This window comes from Squalius cephalus, assembly GCF_949319135.1.
Source record: "Squalius cephalus genome assembly, chromosome: 20".
Taxonomy (NCBI): Eukaryota; Metazoa; Chordata; class Actinopteri; order Cypriniformes; family Leuciscidae; genus Squalius; species Squalius cephalus.
In genome coordinates this window covers 33,594,224-33,611,744 of record NC_137141.1, presented here as the reverse complement: position 1 = coordinate 33,611,744, position 17,521 = coordinate 33,594,224, and the positions used below count along the sequence as shown (strand labels likewise).

The following is a 17,521-nucleotide window of genomic DNA, read 5'->3' as shown; positions in this document are numbered from 1 at the left end:
CGCTCGTGAGTCCAGCCCTCCGCGCGCTCAGTCGCACCTGCTCTCCATGCGCTCCTGAGCCGCTTCACACACACACACACCGGGCGAAACACGCGATGATCAGTGAGTACAACTTCTATCTGTCAACCTCAATATCACATCTCCATGATCATAGCGAGCATGATTGACTGAACATCTTTTCCATGACTTAAAAGCCTCAGTGGGAATCCTGACACAAAGGATGAGGCGTTGCTGAAACAAAGGAAAGTGATTTACGCGCGATGCCGGAACGCTCCCAGATTCGCGACATGATTCAATCCCATTCCCAGCACTTGTTTCGAGCTTTGTTTCGCTTTCCTCGAAGTGATGTGAGCCTGAAGCTGATGAGAGTGCGATGGTTGGTTGGGTGGAGAGAGTAGAGAGAGAGTAAGGCGTGCTCGAGCATCATCATCATCATCATCATCATCATCATCACATCTTGGCTTTGAACCATTTGCTTATTCTAAAGAAACAAACACTCAGAGAGCAGCGAGAATGTAGTCTGTCGTAGTCTCTGGTTTATGTGTATATTGTTAGGATAGCTTTATTTGACACTGATACGGAAAGCCCTTCTGGACCATCATGAAATTCCCGTTAGAGAATCCAAGGAAAAAGGTGAACTGGGATCCTGAACAAGGTTAGTTGTGTCAGACTGTTATTTCACCCAACTTCTGCTTTTTAAATTAGGACATCTGCTGTTTTGTTTCACTCTTTCAATGAGAAATAACTTCAGATTAAATTGTCACTGTTATTTTTTTTTTTTTTAAATAAAATGATCTGTCTTGCATTTGTATTGGCTAATCATCAGATTTTTGCTTAAGAAAAGTGAGCATTTGAGATTTGAGAGGAAACATCTGAAGTGCTTTTCAAGGAAAAATCCGTGTTGCAATCGTGTAATCAGTGATAATTAGCTGGATTGATAGATATATTTCATAGCATACTCTATTCACACACACACACACACACACACACACACACACACACACACACACACACACACACACACACACACATATATATTCAAAGTCATTTAAAAGTCTCAAAAATAAGTTTTAATCACTATATGTGTTTTATAGCTTCAATGGGCTTCTTCTATATTCATTGGATTACTCATTGGAATTTTCATGGACACATCCATAACAGTTTCTATACTTTATTGGCTATTGATTTGTGTGGGCTGGGCTGACAGGTTCCATATCTCTGAGCAGATAGAATGACATAGGCGTCCTTGAGTCCAAAATTATGGATGTTCAAGTGCATTTATTGATTTTTAGGCAATGCCTCACTGTAAAAATCGACAGAGAAATGTGCACATGCATGTTCGGTTTATTGGATCGATCAGTTTAATCCATCTGGTGTTTGATGAAACTCAAACTTGCACCATTTTCTGTTTCATTTTTACAAAGGGAATGATGGAACACTGTAGTGAAGCAGGCGAGGGGGCGGAGTCTGCATAAATTATGGGGTGGTTTGAGCATTACATCACTCTGACTCACAGGCTCCGCCCACTGTCCCCCACAAAGGGAGCTCTGAATGTTTAAACGGGGTGAAACGCATCAATGACTCTCACAGGGCTCTGCCACCCTCCAAATCATATTATACAATCCATCTGACAGCTAATGTGCTCGTCTAGCAGAGATCATCTGTCTGTTAAAGACTGAAGGACTGAATCTCACCTTGGTATTCACTCGTTCATGAGTGATAATGCTGTCTCATCTGTCTGTTAGAAAGCATTCACCTCGTTCATGAGTGATAAATACACTAGGCATACACAATCACCTTAGAAAAAGAGATGAAAGAATAGAATAGAAGTGAATAGAATACTTCTTTCTGCACCGGTTTGTGTCATGAATATATTCTCTGTATCTCAGTTGTTTCTTCTAGCATTAAAATTAAATGGAGATCGTGTCACGTTTTGCGTTTTGTTTCTTGTCATTGTCATGTTTCTGTGTCTTGTCATGTGATTCCCTGTTTGTCATGTGATCCCGCCATGTGTCTTGTCATTGGTTAATCGTCTGATCATTGTTCACAGGTGTTCCTTGTCTTGTAATTAGTCTGTGTATTTAAGCCCTCATGTTTGCCATGTGTCTTTGTTGTGTATTAAATGTTTCCTGTAAATGTTCTTGTTCTTGTTGTGAGTTTCCAGTTTCATGTCTCGTCATGCCTTTGTTTTATGTTTGATCTCGTTTTGTTAATAAATTGTATTTGGGTTCTCACTGCAACTTGCCTCCAGTGGACTAAGTCATTACAGATTGATCAATCAATCAATCAATCAATCAATCAATCAATCAATCAATCAATCAATCAATCAATCAATCACTAGCTAATATTTCAAATTTTCTGTCTATCCATCCATCCATCCATACTTTTGATTATATTTATACATGTTTTTTTTTTAACTTTATTTTCAATGGTCATTTATAAAAATACTGAAATACAATTTTTTTTTTAAAAAACATTACTAAAAGCAGGTAACGAGGGAGGACAGGTGGGTCAAATTAATCAATAATCAGGTAACAAGGTGAATGCGGCTAGACAGTCGACAGGAGAGCACCGATTTTGATTAAATCTGAGAGCTGTCTCACTCCTCCATAAGCTTCTTTTACCGGACCAGAAAAGTTAGTAAAGACATCGTTAAAATAGTCCAAGTGACTACAGTGGCTCAACCTTAAGATTATCAAGCGACGAGAATACTTTTAGTGCGCAAAAAACAAACAAGAACCGTCAGAACGGAGGCTCACTATTGGCCGAGGCTGGTCATGTGTGTGATGCTGGCCAATAGTGAGCCTCCGTTCTGACGTACAACCCAGAAGCGCTGCGCTGTTACACTACGTCAGGGGTGCCCAATCCTGCTCCTGCCGATCGACTGTCCTGCACAGTTCATCTCCAACCCTAATCAAACACACCTGAAGCAACCAATTAGCGGCTTCAGGATCGCTTGAAAATTAAAGGCAGGTGTGTTTGATTAGGGTTGGAGATGAACTGTGCAGGACAGTCGATCGGCAGGAGCAGGATTGGGCACCCCTGCACTACGTGAACTCACTCAGAGAAACACAGAAGAAAATGAAGAGTTGAATAAAGTCGTTATTTTTGTGCACAAAAAGTATTCTCGTCGCTTGATAAACTTAAGGTTGAGCCACTGTAGTCACTTGGACTATTTTAACGATGTCTTTACTAACTTTTCTGGGCCGGTAAAAGAAGCCTATGGAGGAGTGAGACAGCTCTCAGATTTCATCAAAAATATCTTAATTTGTGTTCTGAAGATGAACGAAAGTCTTACGGGGTTGGAACAACATGAGGGCGAGTAATTACTGACAGAATTTTCATTTTTGGGTGAACTAACCCTTTACGTGACTTGCCTGGTTTAATAATGTCTTCTCTGTCCATCTCTGTCTCTTTCTCAGTGGCTGTTCAGACAAACATCGTCCCTGTGAAGAAGGTTGAGTCCGCTGCGGTTCAGGCGAGTCTGGTTCAGGTCATGCAGAACCCGCCGGGCTGCGAGGTCCAAGCGAACGCTCACTGCTCTCTCCCGCGCCTCTCCATCTCGTCCCGCTCCGCCAGCGCTCTCACCGGGATGGACTCGGGAGCGGACGGCTCGGATCTGCACTCCGTCATGAAGTGGAAGACGGTGCTGGCCGTGTTCGTGGTGGTGGTGTCGTACCTGGTGTGCGGCGGGCTGGCGTTTCGGGCGCTGGAACAACCCTTCGAGAGTAACCAGAAGGACAGCATCACTCAGGAGAAGGCCCTGTTTCTGAAGAGGAACCCCTGCGTTTCTCCAGCGGAGCTCGAGGACCTTATCAAGGTCAGATCACGTCTGTGGAGGAGACACAGAGATATTCAGATCATTTAGGAGTGATCATATAATACATGGAAAAATGCCTAGATCATACTTCAGTGTATACTAGAAGTATAAGAAACGGTTTTTGAAAGAAGTCTCTTCTGCTCATCAAGCCTGCATTCATTAAAACAGAAATATTGTTAAAAATTATTACAATTTAAAATGCTGGTTTTCTATTTTAATATACTTTAAAATATAATTTATTTCTGAATTTTCAGCATCATTACTCCAGTCTTCAGTGTCACATGATCCTTCAGAAATCATTTTTATAAAATATAAAAGTATAGTTATAATATATATATATTTTTAATATTTTTCTGTTTTTTAATGATGAATAATCCATTCAAATATTTTTTTTATACAATTATTTTTATATAAAGAGCATTAGTATATATTCGCACTTTTATATTATATTTAATATATACATTCTTTTTATTTTATTTTATATAATTTCCATTATTCACAATGGTCATTTTCAAATAATACTGTAATATAATGATTTTTTTTTTTTTTTTTTTTTTTTTTACATTTAAAGCAGCTTAAATTAAAAAAGGCAGTATTGCAAATATATATATACCATAATGTATTCAAATAACTTCAATAAAAGCTCCTTTTTAGACATAACCATAATTAACATTTTGGGAGAAAATAAGCTTAATTCTCATGAAAACTATTTCATAATGCAAAAAGGCCCTAAAAACTACCCCCCCCCCCACCTCCATTTAATTTTGGGCCAAAATATGAGTCTTGACAAGTTTTTATGAGATTTATCCTTACAGAGTTAGTTGGTTGTGAAAAGCTGAGACATAAAAATACTTCATCTACATATTTTAGAAAGCGTTCAAAATGATAACACAGGGTGGTATTTAAAGAACTGTTCATTGTAAAGGCTTCTTAGGAGATACTCTAACCGTTGGGTGTTTAAAGACTCAAAACAAGCCGTTTCCAGCGATGGTGAGCATCAGATAAAATAAGAATAACAACAACAACCTTCCCATCTCTGCTGTTTGCTCCGGCCGGCGCTGAGCTCTAATTGATCAGTAAATGTCATTCCAAGACAGACATGAAATCCCTCTGGGCATCACCAGGATTATCAACTCTTGTGCAGCAGAAACTCACTGGAGGCTGAAATGTGTGTAATGTGATAAAGCACCAGCACGAGGTGTTACATAACATTTCTCACAGATATAGAGAGCAAATGTGTTCAATCTCTCCTTCAATTAAAGCTTTGCTTTGATTTCTCACAACACATCCTACACAGCCAACCAGGGAATTACTGGAAGAGTGGATGAGATCAAGCATTCTTTGTTCAGTTTAGTATGTATGATGAGATAAACCCTCAGAAAAAAAGGTACAAAAGCTGTCACTGCGGCAGTACCTTTTCAAAAGGTGAACCTTACATCTTAATTACCCCTAAAAGGTGCATATTAGTACTACTTTAGTACTTTTAAAAGGTGCATATTAGTACTATATTAGTACTTTTAAAAGGTCCATATTAGTACTTTTAAAAGGTACATATTAGTAGGTACATATTAGTACTTTTAAAAGGTGCATATTAATACTTTTAAAGGTGCATGTTAGTACTATATTAGTACTTTTAAAGGTGCATGTTAGTACTTTTAAAGGTTTATATATAAGTACTTTTAAAGGTACATATTAGTACTTTTAAAGGTGCATATTAGTACTTTTAAAGGTGCATATTATACTTTTAAACCACAGTGACTTTTGTACCTTTTTTTTCTCTCTCGAGACTGGAGAGTGTACTAAGACATGCTGGAAAACTTTATTCAATGTTACTTCATGAACAGCTTTATTGTAGAGCCTTAGTTACCATATATAATCAAGAATTACAATATCATCTAAAATTAGACTTTCATCTCAAGGTTATTCAAGGCTCACAGATGCAAGCGAATCCATGTGAACGAGTGTCCAGGGATCTATCATAACAAGGACGCAGATGGTCACTATCAAAACAGATCTCAGTTCAGTGGTTGTGCTTGACTTGCAGCAAACTGCATACTTTATTGCATACTGTCGGCCAGTCATAATGTTTCAAACAGTAGTATGCCAAACTAAGGTTATTATCGTTAACTAAACCAAAAACCATAAAAACTTGAAACAGAAATAAATTAAAACGTAAAAAAAACTTCAGCCAGTTCAGGCAACATTCCTCATTTTCATTTAGTTTAACTTGAACTTCTAAAATATCTAAAATAAAATAAATAAAAACTATATAGACGAATATAAAAATGAATAAAAATGACAAAAACACACAAAAAAGTACAAAAACTTTAACTAAAATTAAAATGAAGACAGAAAATTAAAAAGATATATATAAAAATGTATAATAGTATATCAATATGACTAAAATTGCTCTGTCACATGACCACATCACATTTAGGATTTGATTTATTACACAGGGCAAATAAGCAGGAGAGCGCAATCCCATAAACGAGCCGATGGGAGCAGAAAGTTCTGCGCGTGATCTACTGACGAACACAGACGTAGCCGGATCATTTCTATAAAGACCAGTGACTAATGGCGCAAATACCAGTAAACTGACTCACGCAAACTTTAAAAATTTAAATACTCTCCTCCCATCAATCTTGCGTCTGAAAGGGAAACAGCTACGCAATAATATCAAATGCAAAAATAACCCTGTCCTTGCCTTTTCAGCGAGTCAGTGTCCTCACAGTAGATTTTTAACGGTAAATGAGGGTTTGCGCTGGAGCGAGCTGTTAGTAAATCTGCTCCTAAATGTTTAAATCATCCCTTGTGCTCATGTGATCATTCTACAGTCTGACCTAGTTTTAGTTTTCACTCAAAAACCTGACAATACTGCATGCATGAGTGATCAGATCTTACATTACACGCCTACATCCTTCTTCATTTCTGTCCTCTTTGAGTCATTTGTGACTCAAATGTGTCCTACATCTTCTAATTAAAAAAAAAAAAAATCAATTCTCCATTTCCAGCCAAGACAGTTGAAACAGACCCCTCGACGTGGTGTTTAGGGAATAGCTCTGAGGTAATCAATTATTTATTGTTTGGCTCAATAAAGGCAGAATCTCCTGAGAGAAAAGCCTTGCTGGAGCTTTCAGTCGTCCTCATCGTCCACACAGATCATGTCCAAACCTGTCCATACTGAAACTGCCCACAGAACAGGACAATCACAAACCCTGGAAAGCCTGCATATGTGCATTTTTTTTGTTGAGTATCATATTTGATACATCAGGCTTTTATGGCTCATATAGTAAGATATAGTGAGAATATGTGGGGAAAAACACCTCGGTTTTATTCAGAGACCCAAAATGAGCAAAAATATGAAATTTGAGGCAGATGCTGATATTTATGGACAAAAATTAAGATAAAAATTTTAAAGCGTGTAATGCAAATTACAAATATAGCAGACTACTTACATAAAATGCATATAAATATCAGTCGTCGCTCTAAATCTGCCAATAATATGTCTTAGTAAGATGATATTTAAATGCTTAGTTTTCTGATCAAATCTCTGTAGTTTTAAAACATATAATGCAATGCGATACAATGATGATTGAGAGATGAACATGTAAACCTTCCTCAAAAGCCTATTTGAGACTCACATTTGAACATGATTTTCTAAAAAAAAAAATGATGTATGGATAATTAAGTAAAGCGAAGTTGCTTCAGTCCAGTAAGTGTTGATCATTGAGTCATTGAAAATTCATTGAAATCATTGAGTGTTGTTTACTTGATAAATATCTACTTTCACAGCAGAAAGACACGTGAAGCACAAGCTGAAGATGGATGTTTGTACAATTACACTAAAAGACCTTTTACTTGTATAAAGTATAAACTATCAATCAGGGGACAGAAGGACTGTAGCAGATTGTGTGCAAAGACTTTTCAGCAAAGTTTTGATCAATGCAATATCAACCCACCCATGAGGTTCCGAAATGAACATTTTGTGGGGAATGTAAAGCATCTTAATATTGCAGATTCGGCTTGAAAAAGTGTCTGAAAAAGCCTTTAAACCCACATTTAATCTCACCAGAATTAGATGCCAGTCATGTTGTCTCGGTCTTGTCATGCGAGACCAGGTGTTGTTGTTCTTGGCTGTCAGCAGGACTGACTCAAACACTTGGCAAATCCTACCGGAGCAGAAGAAATATTACTCAGACTTCATCGTTTTCTTGCTGACAGCATGTTGTTTTGTTGTGTTTTTCTCTCCGCTCTACTCTTTTAAAACAAAAGGGGTGTTTTGCAGCGATGCCATAGAAGAACCATTTTTCAGTGACCAGGGGCCTAATTTATAAACGTTGCGTACGCACAAAAGAAGGCGTACGCCGCTCTCTACGCAATAATTGGGATTTATAAAAAGCAAACTTGACGGGAAAATGTGCGGTCCGTCACACAAACTCTGACCCAGGCGTACGCACAAAAACGGGTGAAATGAGAAATGGCGACACCGTCGGCAGATGGAAGAATCACATGAAAGTGTGTGAAACTGTAGACCGTTGTGTAAAAGAAATGGCAATACTGCCTCTCATAAATAACATGAAGACTTCACAAAGCAAGTCTTACAATTAACAGCCTACATGAACACCCGTTTGATCAATCTGCAGTGTAAAACAAACAAAATCAAACGAAGATTACAACAGAAATGCAAATTAACACAAATTGACTAATTTAAATGTTTTTTGCTGGGAAAACAATTATTCATGCCTTAAAATAGCTTGAATGTAATTCGACACCCTTGCCTCATTTAGTATGCACGGTTCTATGAATATGCAAATGAGCCCCGCCTCCACTCACTCACTCACTCAGCTCAGAGATCCACTGGTTGACGATCACACGTTGATCTGATTGGTTACAAGGTAGTTTGTGACGTCAGAAACACCAGCGATTTCAAAGCGTGTTTTTGAGACTGTCTTTGGTTCACTGCAGTTTTAAGGAGGAAATACTCAGCAATGGTGTCGACTTATGAATTTACACATTTCTATTAAAGCATATTAAAAACCACCACATAGACATATAAACAACATTAAAAGCTTGATTTTCACCACAGGGGGACTTGTCTTCACTTAACAATCGATGCCAGCTCTTTACGTTTAAGAGTGTATCTGACTTATTGCAATAGTTTTAAATGGATTGATTGCCAATCGTTAATTTCTGCTAGAAAAACGTTTTTTTTTCTGGGTACAAAAACATCTTGTACTGATTTACGATTAAAGCAAGATTTTAGTGGATATCATAAAGACAGCATGACCAGAGTCTGCTCAGGACTTACTGATATATTGACTAAATTTACTCAGCATAACCCATTTATACTATTCCTAAAAATAGTTTAAGAAGAGTCACAAAGCCTGATCAGATTACTGACAGACGGAGCCCATTGATTTTCAATGCAGGTTTTTCAGCAACAGAAACCCAAAGTGGTGGGCTTTACATCACATCAGGCACTTAGCAAGTCTGATCAGGATTTTTGTGAATTATTTTCTTAAAAATTCGTAGTTCTTGGAGTGGCTGACATTGTGCAAGGTGACTTGGAGACGGTGGCTTTTTAAAATTATTTCCTAATCAGACTTTATCTGTAAATTTAGGGCATTTTCCCTCATCCTCTGCGCCTGTCTTGTGTGGTGTGCCCCAGGGATCCATTTTGGGACCTTTATTGGATTCCCTTTATATGCGTCCCTCAGCCCACATTTTTCAAAAATACAACCTTTCATTTCACTGTTTTACAGACCATTCTCATTCGCATTCGACGCGTTATTGAAATGTGTAAATGATATCAAGAGGTGGATGACAAATACTTTTCTGCAGCTAAATGAGGATAAAACAGGTTTTAATTCTAGGTTGTCCTGCAAATTCCTCCCCTGCTCTGGAAACCCAGTTAGGTCCTCTCTCAAGTAATGTACGCAAACAAATTAAAAACCTTGGAGTGATCTTTGACTCTTCACTATTTTTTCATAAACAAATTAGTGCTGTTATTAGAGGAAGCTTTTTTCCATTTGAGATGTATCGTAAAGTTGAAGCATCTTCTTTCAGGCAAAGATTTAGAAGTTGTGATTCATGCATTTCTAACATCATGATGTTATAAATCTTTATTATCACGATTGCAAGTTGTTCACAATGCGGCAGCAAGACTTTTGACTGGGCTAAAAGAGGGACCGTATATACCCTATTTTAGCATCTTTTTTAAATACAGCACTTTGGATCGATTCATTTTGTGTTTAAATTTACTCTATAAATAAATTGTAATATTGTTAGATGGCATTAGATGGCATTTAATATTCAGAGAATTCTATCTGCATCTCGCACACATTTCTGTGAGTCTAGTCCAAATTAGACTTCTAGAAATTAGCCGTTTGATTCCCTGTAAGCATCTGGTCTACTTACTATAATAGTAATGCTTCCAAAATGGCCATTTGAGTCTTTTTCTCCATGTGCATCTTTTCCCAGCATGCAGTAGACGCGGTCAGCGCTGGAGTGAGTCCCATAGGAGACACGTCCTATAACTCGAGCCACTGGGATCTCGGCAGCGCTTTCTTCTTCGCTGGGACCGTCATCACCACGATAGGTGAAATAAGCGAACATTCAGTCATCGAAAAATATAATCTCTGATTGAGTTCAAACACAATACAAAAAATAACAAACTAAATAAAATGTGCTGTAAAGTTCATACTTTGCTTCTATACAAAATTGGGTTAGAGAAATGTTGAAATGTTTGAAATATTTGAAATGCTGCATTGCCAACTAACTAACTGTTGAAGCACTAAAATTACTAACTGGAAATAAATCAAAACTAAAACTAGAATGAAGATGAGAATAAAAGTAAACTTGACCTTGACTAAAAATGCATACTGTTTTCTCAAAGGCCCTGTTTACACCTGGTATTAAAGGGGAACTATGCAGTTTTTTTTTAGCTTAATTTACCTTAACTGAACAGCTTCGGAGTCATATGACTTTTTTCGGGTTGAATGGTGGCCGTCTCGCTTCCCTCTAGCGCCTGTGAGTGGAAAAACCACCCTTGCAACTTTGGGCCGGCGGGCCTGATATCAGGTCTTGCGATGTAACGAATTGCTTTACAGATACATTTATATGCTAGCCTTCTGTGTATCATACATACCTCAGTGGACATGGCTGCGTGCATTCACCATCTTCTTTGAAAACAGATGCACATGACCAGATGGGAGGGGGTAGAGTCGCCAACGAGTTTTTATGACAGTGTTGTCAAATATATATTCCGAAGCTGTAGGGGGAGCTCTATAGAGAAACCCGCGAACAAAAAACGAGAAAACAGCGAAGAAATTGCCAAAACTGCATAGCGCTGCTTTAAGATGCATTTTGGTCGATCGGATCACAAGAAGACGACTCTAAATACAAGTGTAAATGGGGTCTAAAATGTTGTGAGCTTGTCCACTTTCACTATCGCTTGTCCACTTTCACGAAAAAGGAATTGACCGGATTGATTTCATAATGTAAACGCTCATGTGGTCGAATGCGTTCGAACAGCCACAAAAGACGCCTGCTCTCCTCCTAGTGACCTAATGAGTAAACATTAAGGGAAAAGCCATTCTCTCACCATTCCTGATTTCTAACACACACACTCACAGTGTTCAGCTGGTCTTGTGGCTGTCAGACCAGAAACGAAAGCTGCTCTTGTCGCTTTCATATGTAAAAATTGCTCAAGCTTATTTTGTCCATTAGATCGAAACATCTGAAAAAACCCATACATTTACCAACCTGACCATAGACCCTCCCCTCGAAGAAATCATGACAGAAGTGGTTGAAAGTGGACAGAAGAGACGGATTAAAACACCAGGTGTAAACACAGGTGATCCGATTGACCAAAACGCATCTTAATACCAGGTGTAAACAGGGCAAAAGCTCTTTAAAATGGGAACTGAGATTTGCATAGACAACTTTCTGCACAGATCTCCTCTCTTGTCCTTGTCTTAACTTCCCTTTTGTTTAACAATCAATAATTACTGCCATGTTCCCTCAATGAAACCCACCAATTGTCTCTCTCTGCATCTGTGAATCAATGCAGATTTAATACAGGGGGTCAACTAGAGCTGCTTGCATCAGAACCATTAAATAACCTCTTGTCTTCTCCGCCCACATCTGCAGGCTATGGAAACATCGCACCCAGCACTGAAGGCGGAAAGATTTTCTGCATCCTCTATGCCATATTTGGCATCCCTCTGTTTGGCTTCCTGTTGGCCGGGATTGGTGATCAACTAGGGACCATGTTTATGAAGAGCATCTTGAAGGTGGAAAAAGTTTTCAGAGTGAGTAGAATTACGTTTGAATGATCTACTGAGGTTTTTTAAACTGCTTATTGGTTATATAAATATGTTAATTCACCTGAAATTTCTTCTGCCGCCATTCACAGCAAAAACACAAGCAAATCAGTCAGACCAAGATCCGCGTCACCTCCACCATACTCTTCATCATCGCTGGTTGCATTGTTTTTGTCACCATCCCAGCTGTGATTTTCAAACACATCGAGGGATGGAGTACTTTAGAGGCCATATACTTTGTCGTCATCACTCTCACGACCGTCGGCATTGGAGATTATGTAGCAGGTATGAGCACCGATTGGGACATTTCACATCATTTTACCTAGTAAACTCAAGGGTTGCTTAATTTCTTATAGCTCAGCTGGTAGAGACACACAAATCATTGGTTTGATTCCTATACGCTTAAAATATAAAGGTTTCAAAAAGGCTTTTTTTTTGCACGAATGCCATAGGAGAACAATTCTTGTTTCCCAAAGAACCTTTCAATGAACAGTTCTTAAAAGAGTCTTTTTTCTTACTGTGAAGAACAATTTAAAAATGTAAAGAACCTTTTTTCAATATGAAGAACCTTTTGTGCATTTGAAAGCTTTCATGGATGCGAAAGCTTCTTTATGGAAGCCTTGATGCCAATAAAGTACCTTTATGTTTAAAAGTGTAGTGAACTCATATTAAAACATCTGCCCAATTACTACATTTTTGTGTCATATTTCACCTGACACCTTCTCAAAAGACTTTTTCTAGCAATTTTGTGTCTTTCAACTAAGTTCAGGCTGATATACAGGAGGCTATAAGACAAACGGTAATAATCTGTTTGATTATTTTAAAGGTGGAGATCGCAAAATAGAGTACATGAAATGGTACAAGCCTCTGGTCTGGTTCTGGATTTTGGTGGGTCTGGCGTATTTCGCCGCGGTTCTCAGCATGATTGGAGACTGGCTCAGGGTTCTGTCCAAGAAAACAAAAGAGGAGGTATGAAATGTCAAACAAAAATGAGTTTTGAAGGTTTATCATAGTAGATTAGAATGATGTCCAATATAAAATCTAGCATTGTTGTTCAAAGTCTTATTTACCTTTTCTACACATAAAACACATGAAAAATAGGTTATAAACGATTAAACTAATGGCAAATGCTGTTGTAAGTTGACTTTAAATGATAAACACTTATGGAAAATTCTGTTGTACATTAAATGGTAAAATTTATGGCGAATGCCATTTTACGATGACTTACAAGACTTTTAGACTTATAGACTATTACAAGATTTGTAGCAAATGCTGTTTTACGTTGACTTTAAATGGTAAAATATATAGCAAATGCTGTTTCATGTTTACTTTGGTAAAATGTGTTGCAAATGCTGATTTTAAATGGTAAATAATTGACTTTAAATAGTAAAATTTTGGCATATGCTGTTACATTGGCTTTAATTTGTAATATTTTTGGCAAATGCTGTTTTACGTTTACTTAAAATGGTAAAAATGTATGGAAAATTCTGTTGTACATAGGGTTTAAATGGTAAATGCTGTTTTACATTGACTTTAAATGGTAAAATTAATGGCAAATTCTGTTGTACATTGGGTTGAAATGGTAATTTTTTGGCTAATGCTGTTTTACATTGATTTTAAATGGTAAATTATGTTTTACATTGGCTTTAAATCGTAATATTTTTGGCAAATGCTGTTGTAAGTTGACTTTAAATGATAAACACTTATGGCAAATTCTATTGTACATTGGGTTTAAATGGTAAAATTTATGGCGAATGCCATTTTACGATGACTTTAAATGGTAAATTCTGTTTAATGTTGGCTTAAAAATAAAAAGATTTGTAGCAAATGCTGTTTTATGTTGACTTTAAATGGTAAAATATATAGCAAATGCTGTTTCATGTTTACTTTGGTAAAATGTGCAAATGCTGATTTTAAATGGTAAATAATTGACTTTAAATAGTAAAATTTTGGCATATGCTGTTACATTGGCTTTAATTTGTAATATTTTTGGCAAATGCTGTTTTACGTTTACTTAAAATGGTAAAAATGTATGGCAAATTCTGTTGTACATAGGGTTTAAATGGTAAATTAAGTTTTACATTGATTTTAAATGGTAAAATGAATGGCAAATTCTGTTGTACATTGGGTTGAAATGGTAATTTTTTGGCTAATGCTGTTTTACATTGATTTTAAATGGTAAATTATGTTTTACATTGGCTTTAAATTGTAATATTTTTGGCAAACGCTGTTTTAAGTTGACTTTAAATGATAAACACTAATAGCAAATTCTGTTGTACATAGGGTTTAAATGGTAAAATTTATGGCGAATGCCATTTTACGTTGACTTTAAATGGTAAATGCTGTTTTACATTGGCTTTAAGAAATGTGGTACGTTCTCCCTTCTTAAGCCCACGTGAAGCACATTACTGAATCGTTTGTAAATGCCACGATCACAGTGCTCTCTGTCATCCAATACAGGTTGGAGAGTTTAAGGCCCATGCGGCAGAATGGAAGGCAAACGTTCGAGCGGAGTTACGCGAGACGCGACGACGCCTCAGCGGCGAGATCCACGACAAACTTCAGCGGGCGGCCACCATCCGCAGCATGGAGCGTAGACGACTGGGTCTGGAGCAGCGCGCGCATTCGCTGGACATGCTGTCGCTCGAAAAACGGGCTGTGTTAGCAAGTCTGGATGCCGGACGATTCAAGACGTCCTCGCAGGAGAGCATCGACACTAAACTGAACAACCTGCGACTGAAGGCGGAGTGTGGCGGTCAGCAGGTTTCCTCCGAGGAAAACTTCCTCAACCGCTTCGGTTCGCTCACCAAACTGGCCAAACGCAACAGGAGTAAAGATCTCCGCAGGAACATCCCAGAGGATGCAAACGGGGAGGGCGAAATCCTCAGCAGTAACAGCAGTAATGTCACGCTGGGAGAGGAGAGAAGAGAGGACGAGGAGGAGGAGGAGGTGGAGGAAGAGAAAACAGCAGAGGCGAACACTGGCTTTACGTGTCTGCCTCACTTTCCTGAGGAACCCAAACAGCAGAACGGTTTTGCACCGGCCCAGGCCAAAGAACAAGAGCGAAATAAAAGACTCGAGCAGAAGGAGCATCAACCGTAGGCAGACGACGACATGCACGGGAAGGCAAATGAACGACGTCAGAAAATGTGCCTTTCTGTTTTAGAAGCTGCGGCTCGACTCGGTACGATGAACCGCAGCTGATTTTCACTGTGACAAATGACAAGTTGCCAAAAAAATGTGAAAAGAGCTCAAGGAATACAGACTGACATAACCTTAAAGGGACAGTTCACCAAAAATGTGGAAATTCTGTCATTTTTACTCAATCTCATGTTGTTCCAAACATTCATGACTTTCTTTCTTCAATGGAAATCCAAGAGAGCTGAGCTGCAAAAATGACAAAAAAGGCACCATAACAGTAGTCTATATGACTCGTACATGCTGCTTTGTGTGAGAAACAGATTGAAATTTCAGTGAAAGTTACTAACTGAAAACCTCTAAAAGTACATTTTTAGATTTTAGGTCTCAATGACGAGATACACCAGAACAAATGACGTTTTATTGATCACTGATTTTGAAATTGGTGCTACATGTGCCATATTTCATTTGAACGAAGATTTCAACGAATAACAATTTTTTTTTGTAGCTTACAATGAATTATTTCATATTATTATTAATATGAAAAAGATCTCCCTGGACATACTGCAACATATCTGTTTTAGTCATAAATTGAAAACAAAAAAACAAAAAGTGGCATGGGGTTGAGTAAATAATGTCAGAATATTTAGTTTTTGGATGACCTATACCTTTAAAATAAGTTATTTATATTCTTTACAACATGAGGACTCTTCACAGGACAGTCAACAGAGATTTTTTGAAAGGCTTTTGCTGTTTTCAGGTGGATCATGGATCACTGAAAGCCTTTTATGCTGTAAATCGTGATGTCTTAAGAAAGAAAAACCTGCATGAATATCTTCTGCTGCTCAGATGAATCTGTCATCTATGATGTTTATGGAGGCAAATCATGAACTTTTTCAAAACACACAACACATTTGGTTGAGAGACGTTCTCATTAACCTTTTTGATTGTGATGCCAGTTTCTACAAAACAGTGGCTTCAAATCTGTCCGTTAAATGCTTCGCTCACACTGAAGTCTACAAACATATCAATCCCCTCTTTGGTGATAAACAGAATGACTGGAGTCAAAGCCATATTGATGACAACAAATCAACAAGAGTGAAAAAAATGAAGACAAAAATTAGATTAATGAGCAGATTCTGCTGCATTTGAGACAAGCAGATCACATAAAGCATGGCTTAAATGTCCAAATACTTTATTATAATACGCTGTAAATCACAAAAAGCCACTATTATTCCATTATTGCCATAACACAGCCTGATTTGTTGTTATATTATCACCTGATATGAGTTCACATTGATTTTATACCCTCAGAACAATGTCTTCCAACGTGAAAAAGTCAAGTGTGGATGTAAAACATTACTGACCCATTGCATTGGTCCACAATACTACATGCACACACACACACACACACACACACACACACACACACACACACCACACACACACACACTACAATTTCAGGTAAGATAGCATGCAATAATGTTGATCATGTAATGCTGATGTAAACGTCACAGTGATGTGAGCTGGAGTGAACATCTCAAAAAAGTCATGGTCTCTGTTGTCATGGTTATCACATTAATGGTTGTGCAAACATTACATCGAATGTAATGAGTGCCTTTGCAAAAATAAATCATGAAATGTGACTTTGGCTTTGTTGCACTTGCTGATGATCCAATTTGATCCTGATTTCACCTCGTTTCAAAAAGTTGGAAAGTCAGGTGTAAAACCTGGAAACTTGTACAAAAAATGCACATAAAACACATCGATGAATCAGACATCCTACATGACATAACATACATTGCGTTTATGTGCTCGTGTAGAACATGTTTCATGCCTTAACCTCTTGAGGTCTGATTTGCTCAGATTGTCATGATCATTAGCCATCGTTTCCAGATTCCAGCAGCACATTACAGGACTCTTTAGGTCTACAGATGACATTATGTGCTCTCACACACACACACAGATCACAAAATCCTTACTCTGAGAGAGTTTTCACACACTATAGCAGAGTTTCCCAACGTTGGTTCGTAAAACCTCAGGGATCATTGTGAAATGGCATTGGGTCCACGCAACACAACTGTGGTAGAACTGCTGAAGTCATAATCAGTTACACAACATGTACAATGTACATACAAAACAAATCAAAATATACACTAAAAATATATAGGCCTCAAATGTAAGATTCATGCATTTGAATTGCAAATAAAATCCACCCATTTGGACTGCATACTTTTAG

At 37.9% G+C, this 17,521-nt stretch overlaps 1 protein-coding gene across 2 annotated transcripts; it reads left to right on the top strand.

The window, feature by feature from the left end:
• The first annotated feature begins 22 nt into the window (after positions 1-22).
• kcnk10b (potassium channel, subfamily K, member 10b) lies at positions 23-15,736 on the top strand. Of its 2 annotated transcripts, none has more exons than XM_079852545.1 (7): positions 23-102; positions 3,423-3,820; positions 10,301-10,418; positions 11,972-12,132; positions 12,237-12,429; positions 12,971-13,113; positions 14,605-15,736. In XM_079852545.1, the coding sequence occupies exons 1-7, from the start codon at positions 96-98 to the stop codon at positions 15,244-15,246; spliced, it is 1,662 nt and encodes a 553-aa protein (XP_079708671.1). In that variant the 5' UTR covers positions 23-95; the 3' UTR covers positions 15,247-15,736. The 2 variants fall into 2 exon arrangements, with proteins under 2 accessions (XP_079708671.1, XP_079708670.1); XM_079852544.1 differs by lacking the exon at positions 23-102 and adding an exon at positions 119-655.
• The last annotated feature ends 1,785 nt before the right edge of the window (positions 15,737-17,521 follow it).

Excerpts from the sequence above, each read along its gene's own strand:
- kcnk10b (XM_079852544.1), top strand. The coding sequence starts at position 601 with ATGAAATTCCCGTTAGAGAATCCAAGGAAAAAGGTGAACTGGGATCCT. Across the intron at positions 12,133-12,236 it reads AGGTGGAAAAAGTTTTCAGA|CAAAAACACAAGCAAATCAG; the intron begins GTGAGTAGAATT and ends CGCCATTCACAG. Across the intron at positions 13,114-14,604 it reads CCAAGAAAACAAAAGAGGAG|GTTGGAGAGTTTAAGGCCCA; the intron begins GTATGAAATGTC and ends CATCCAATACAG.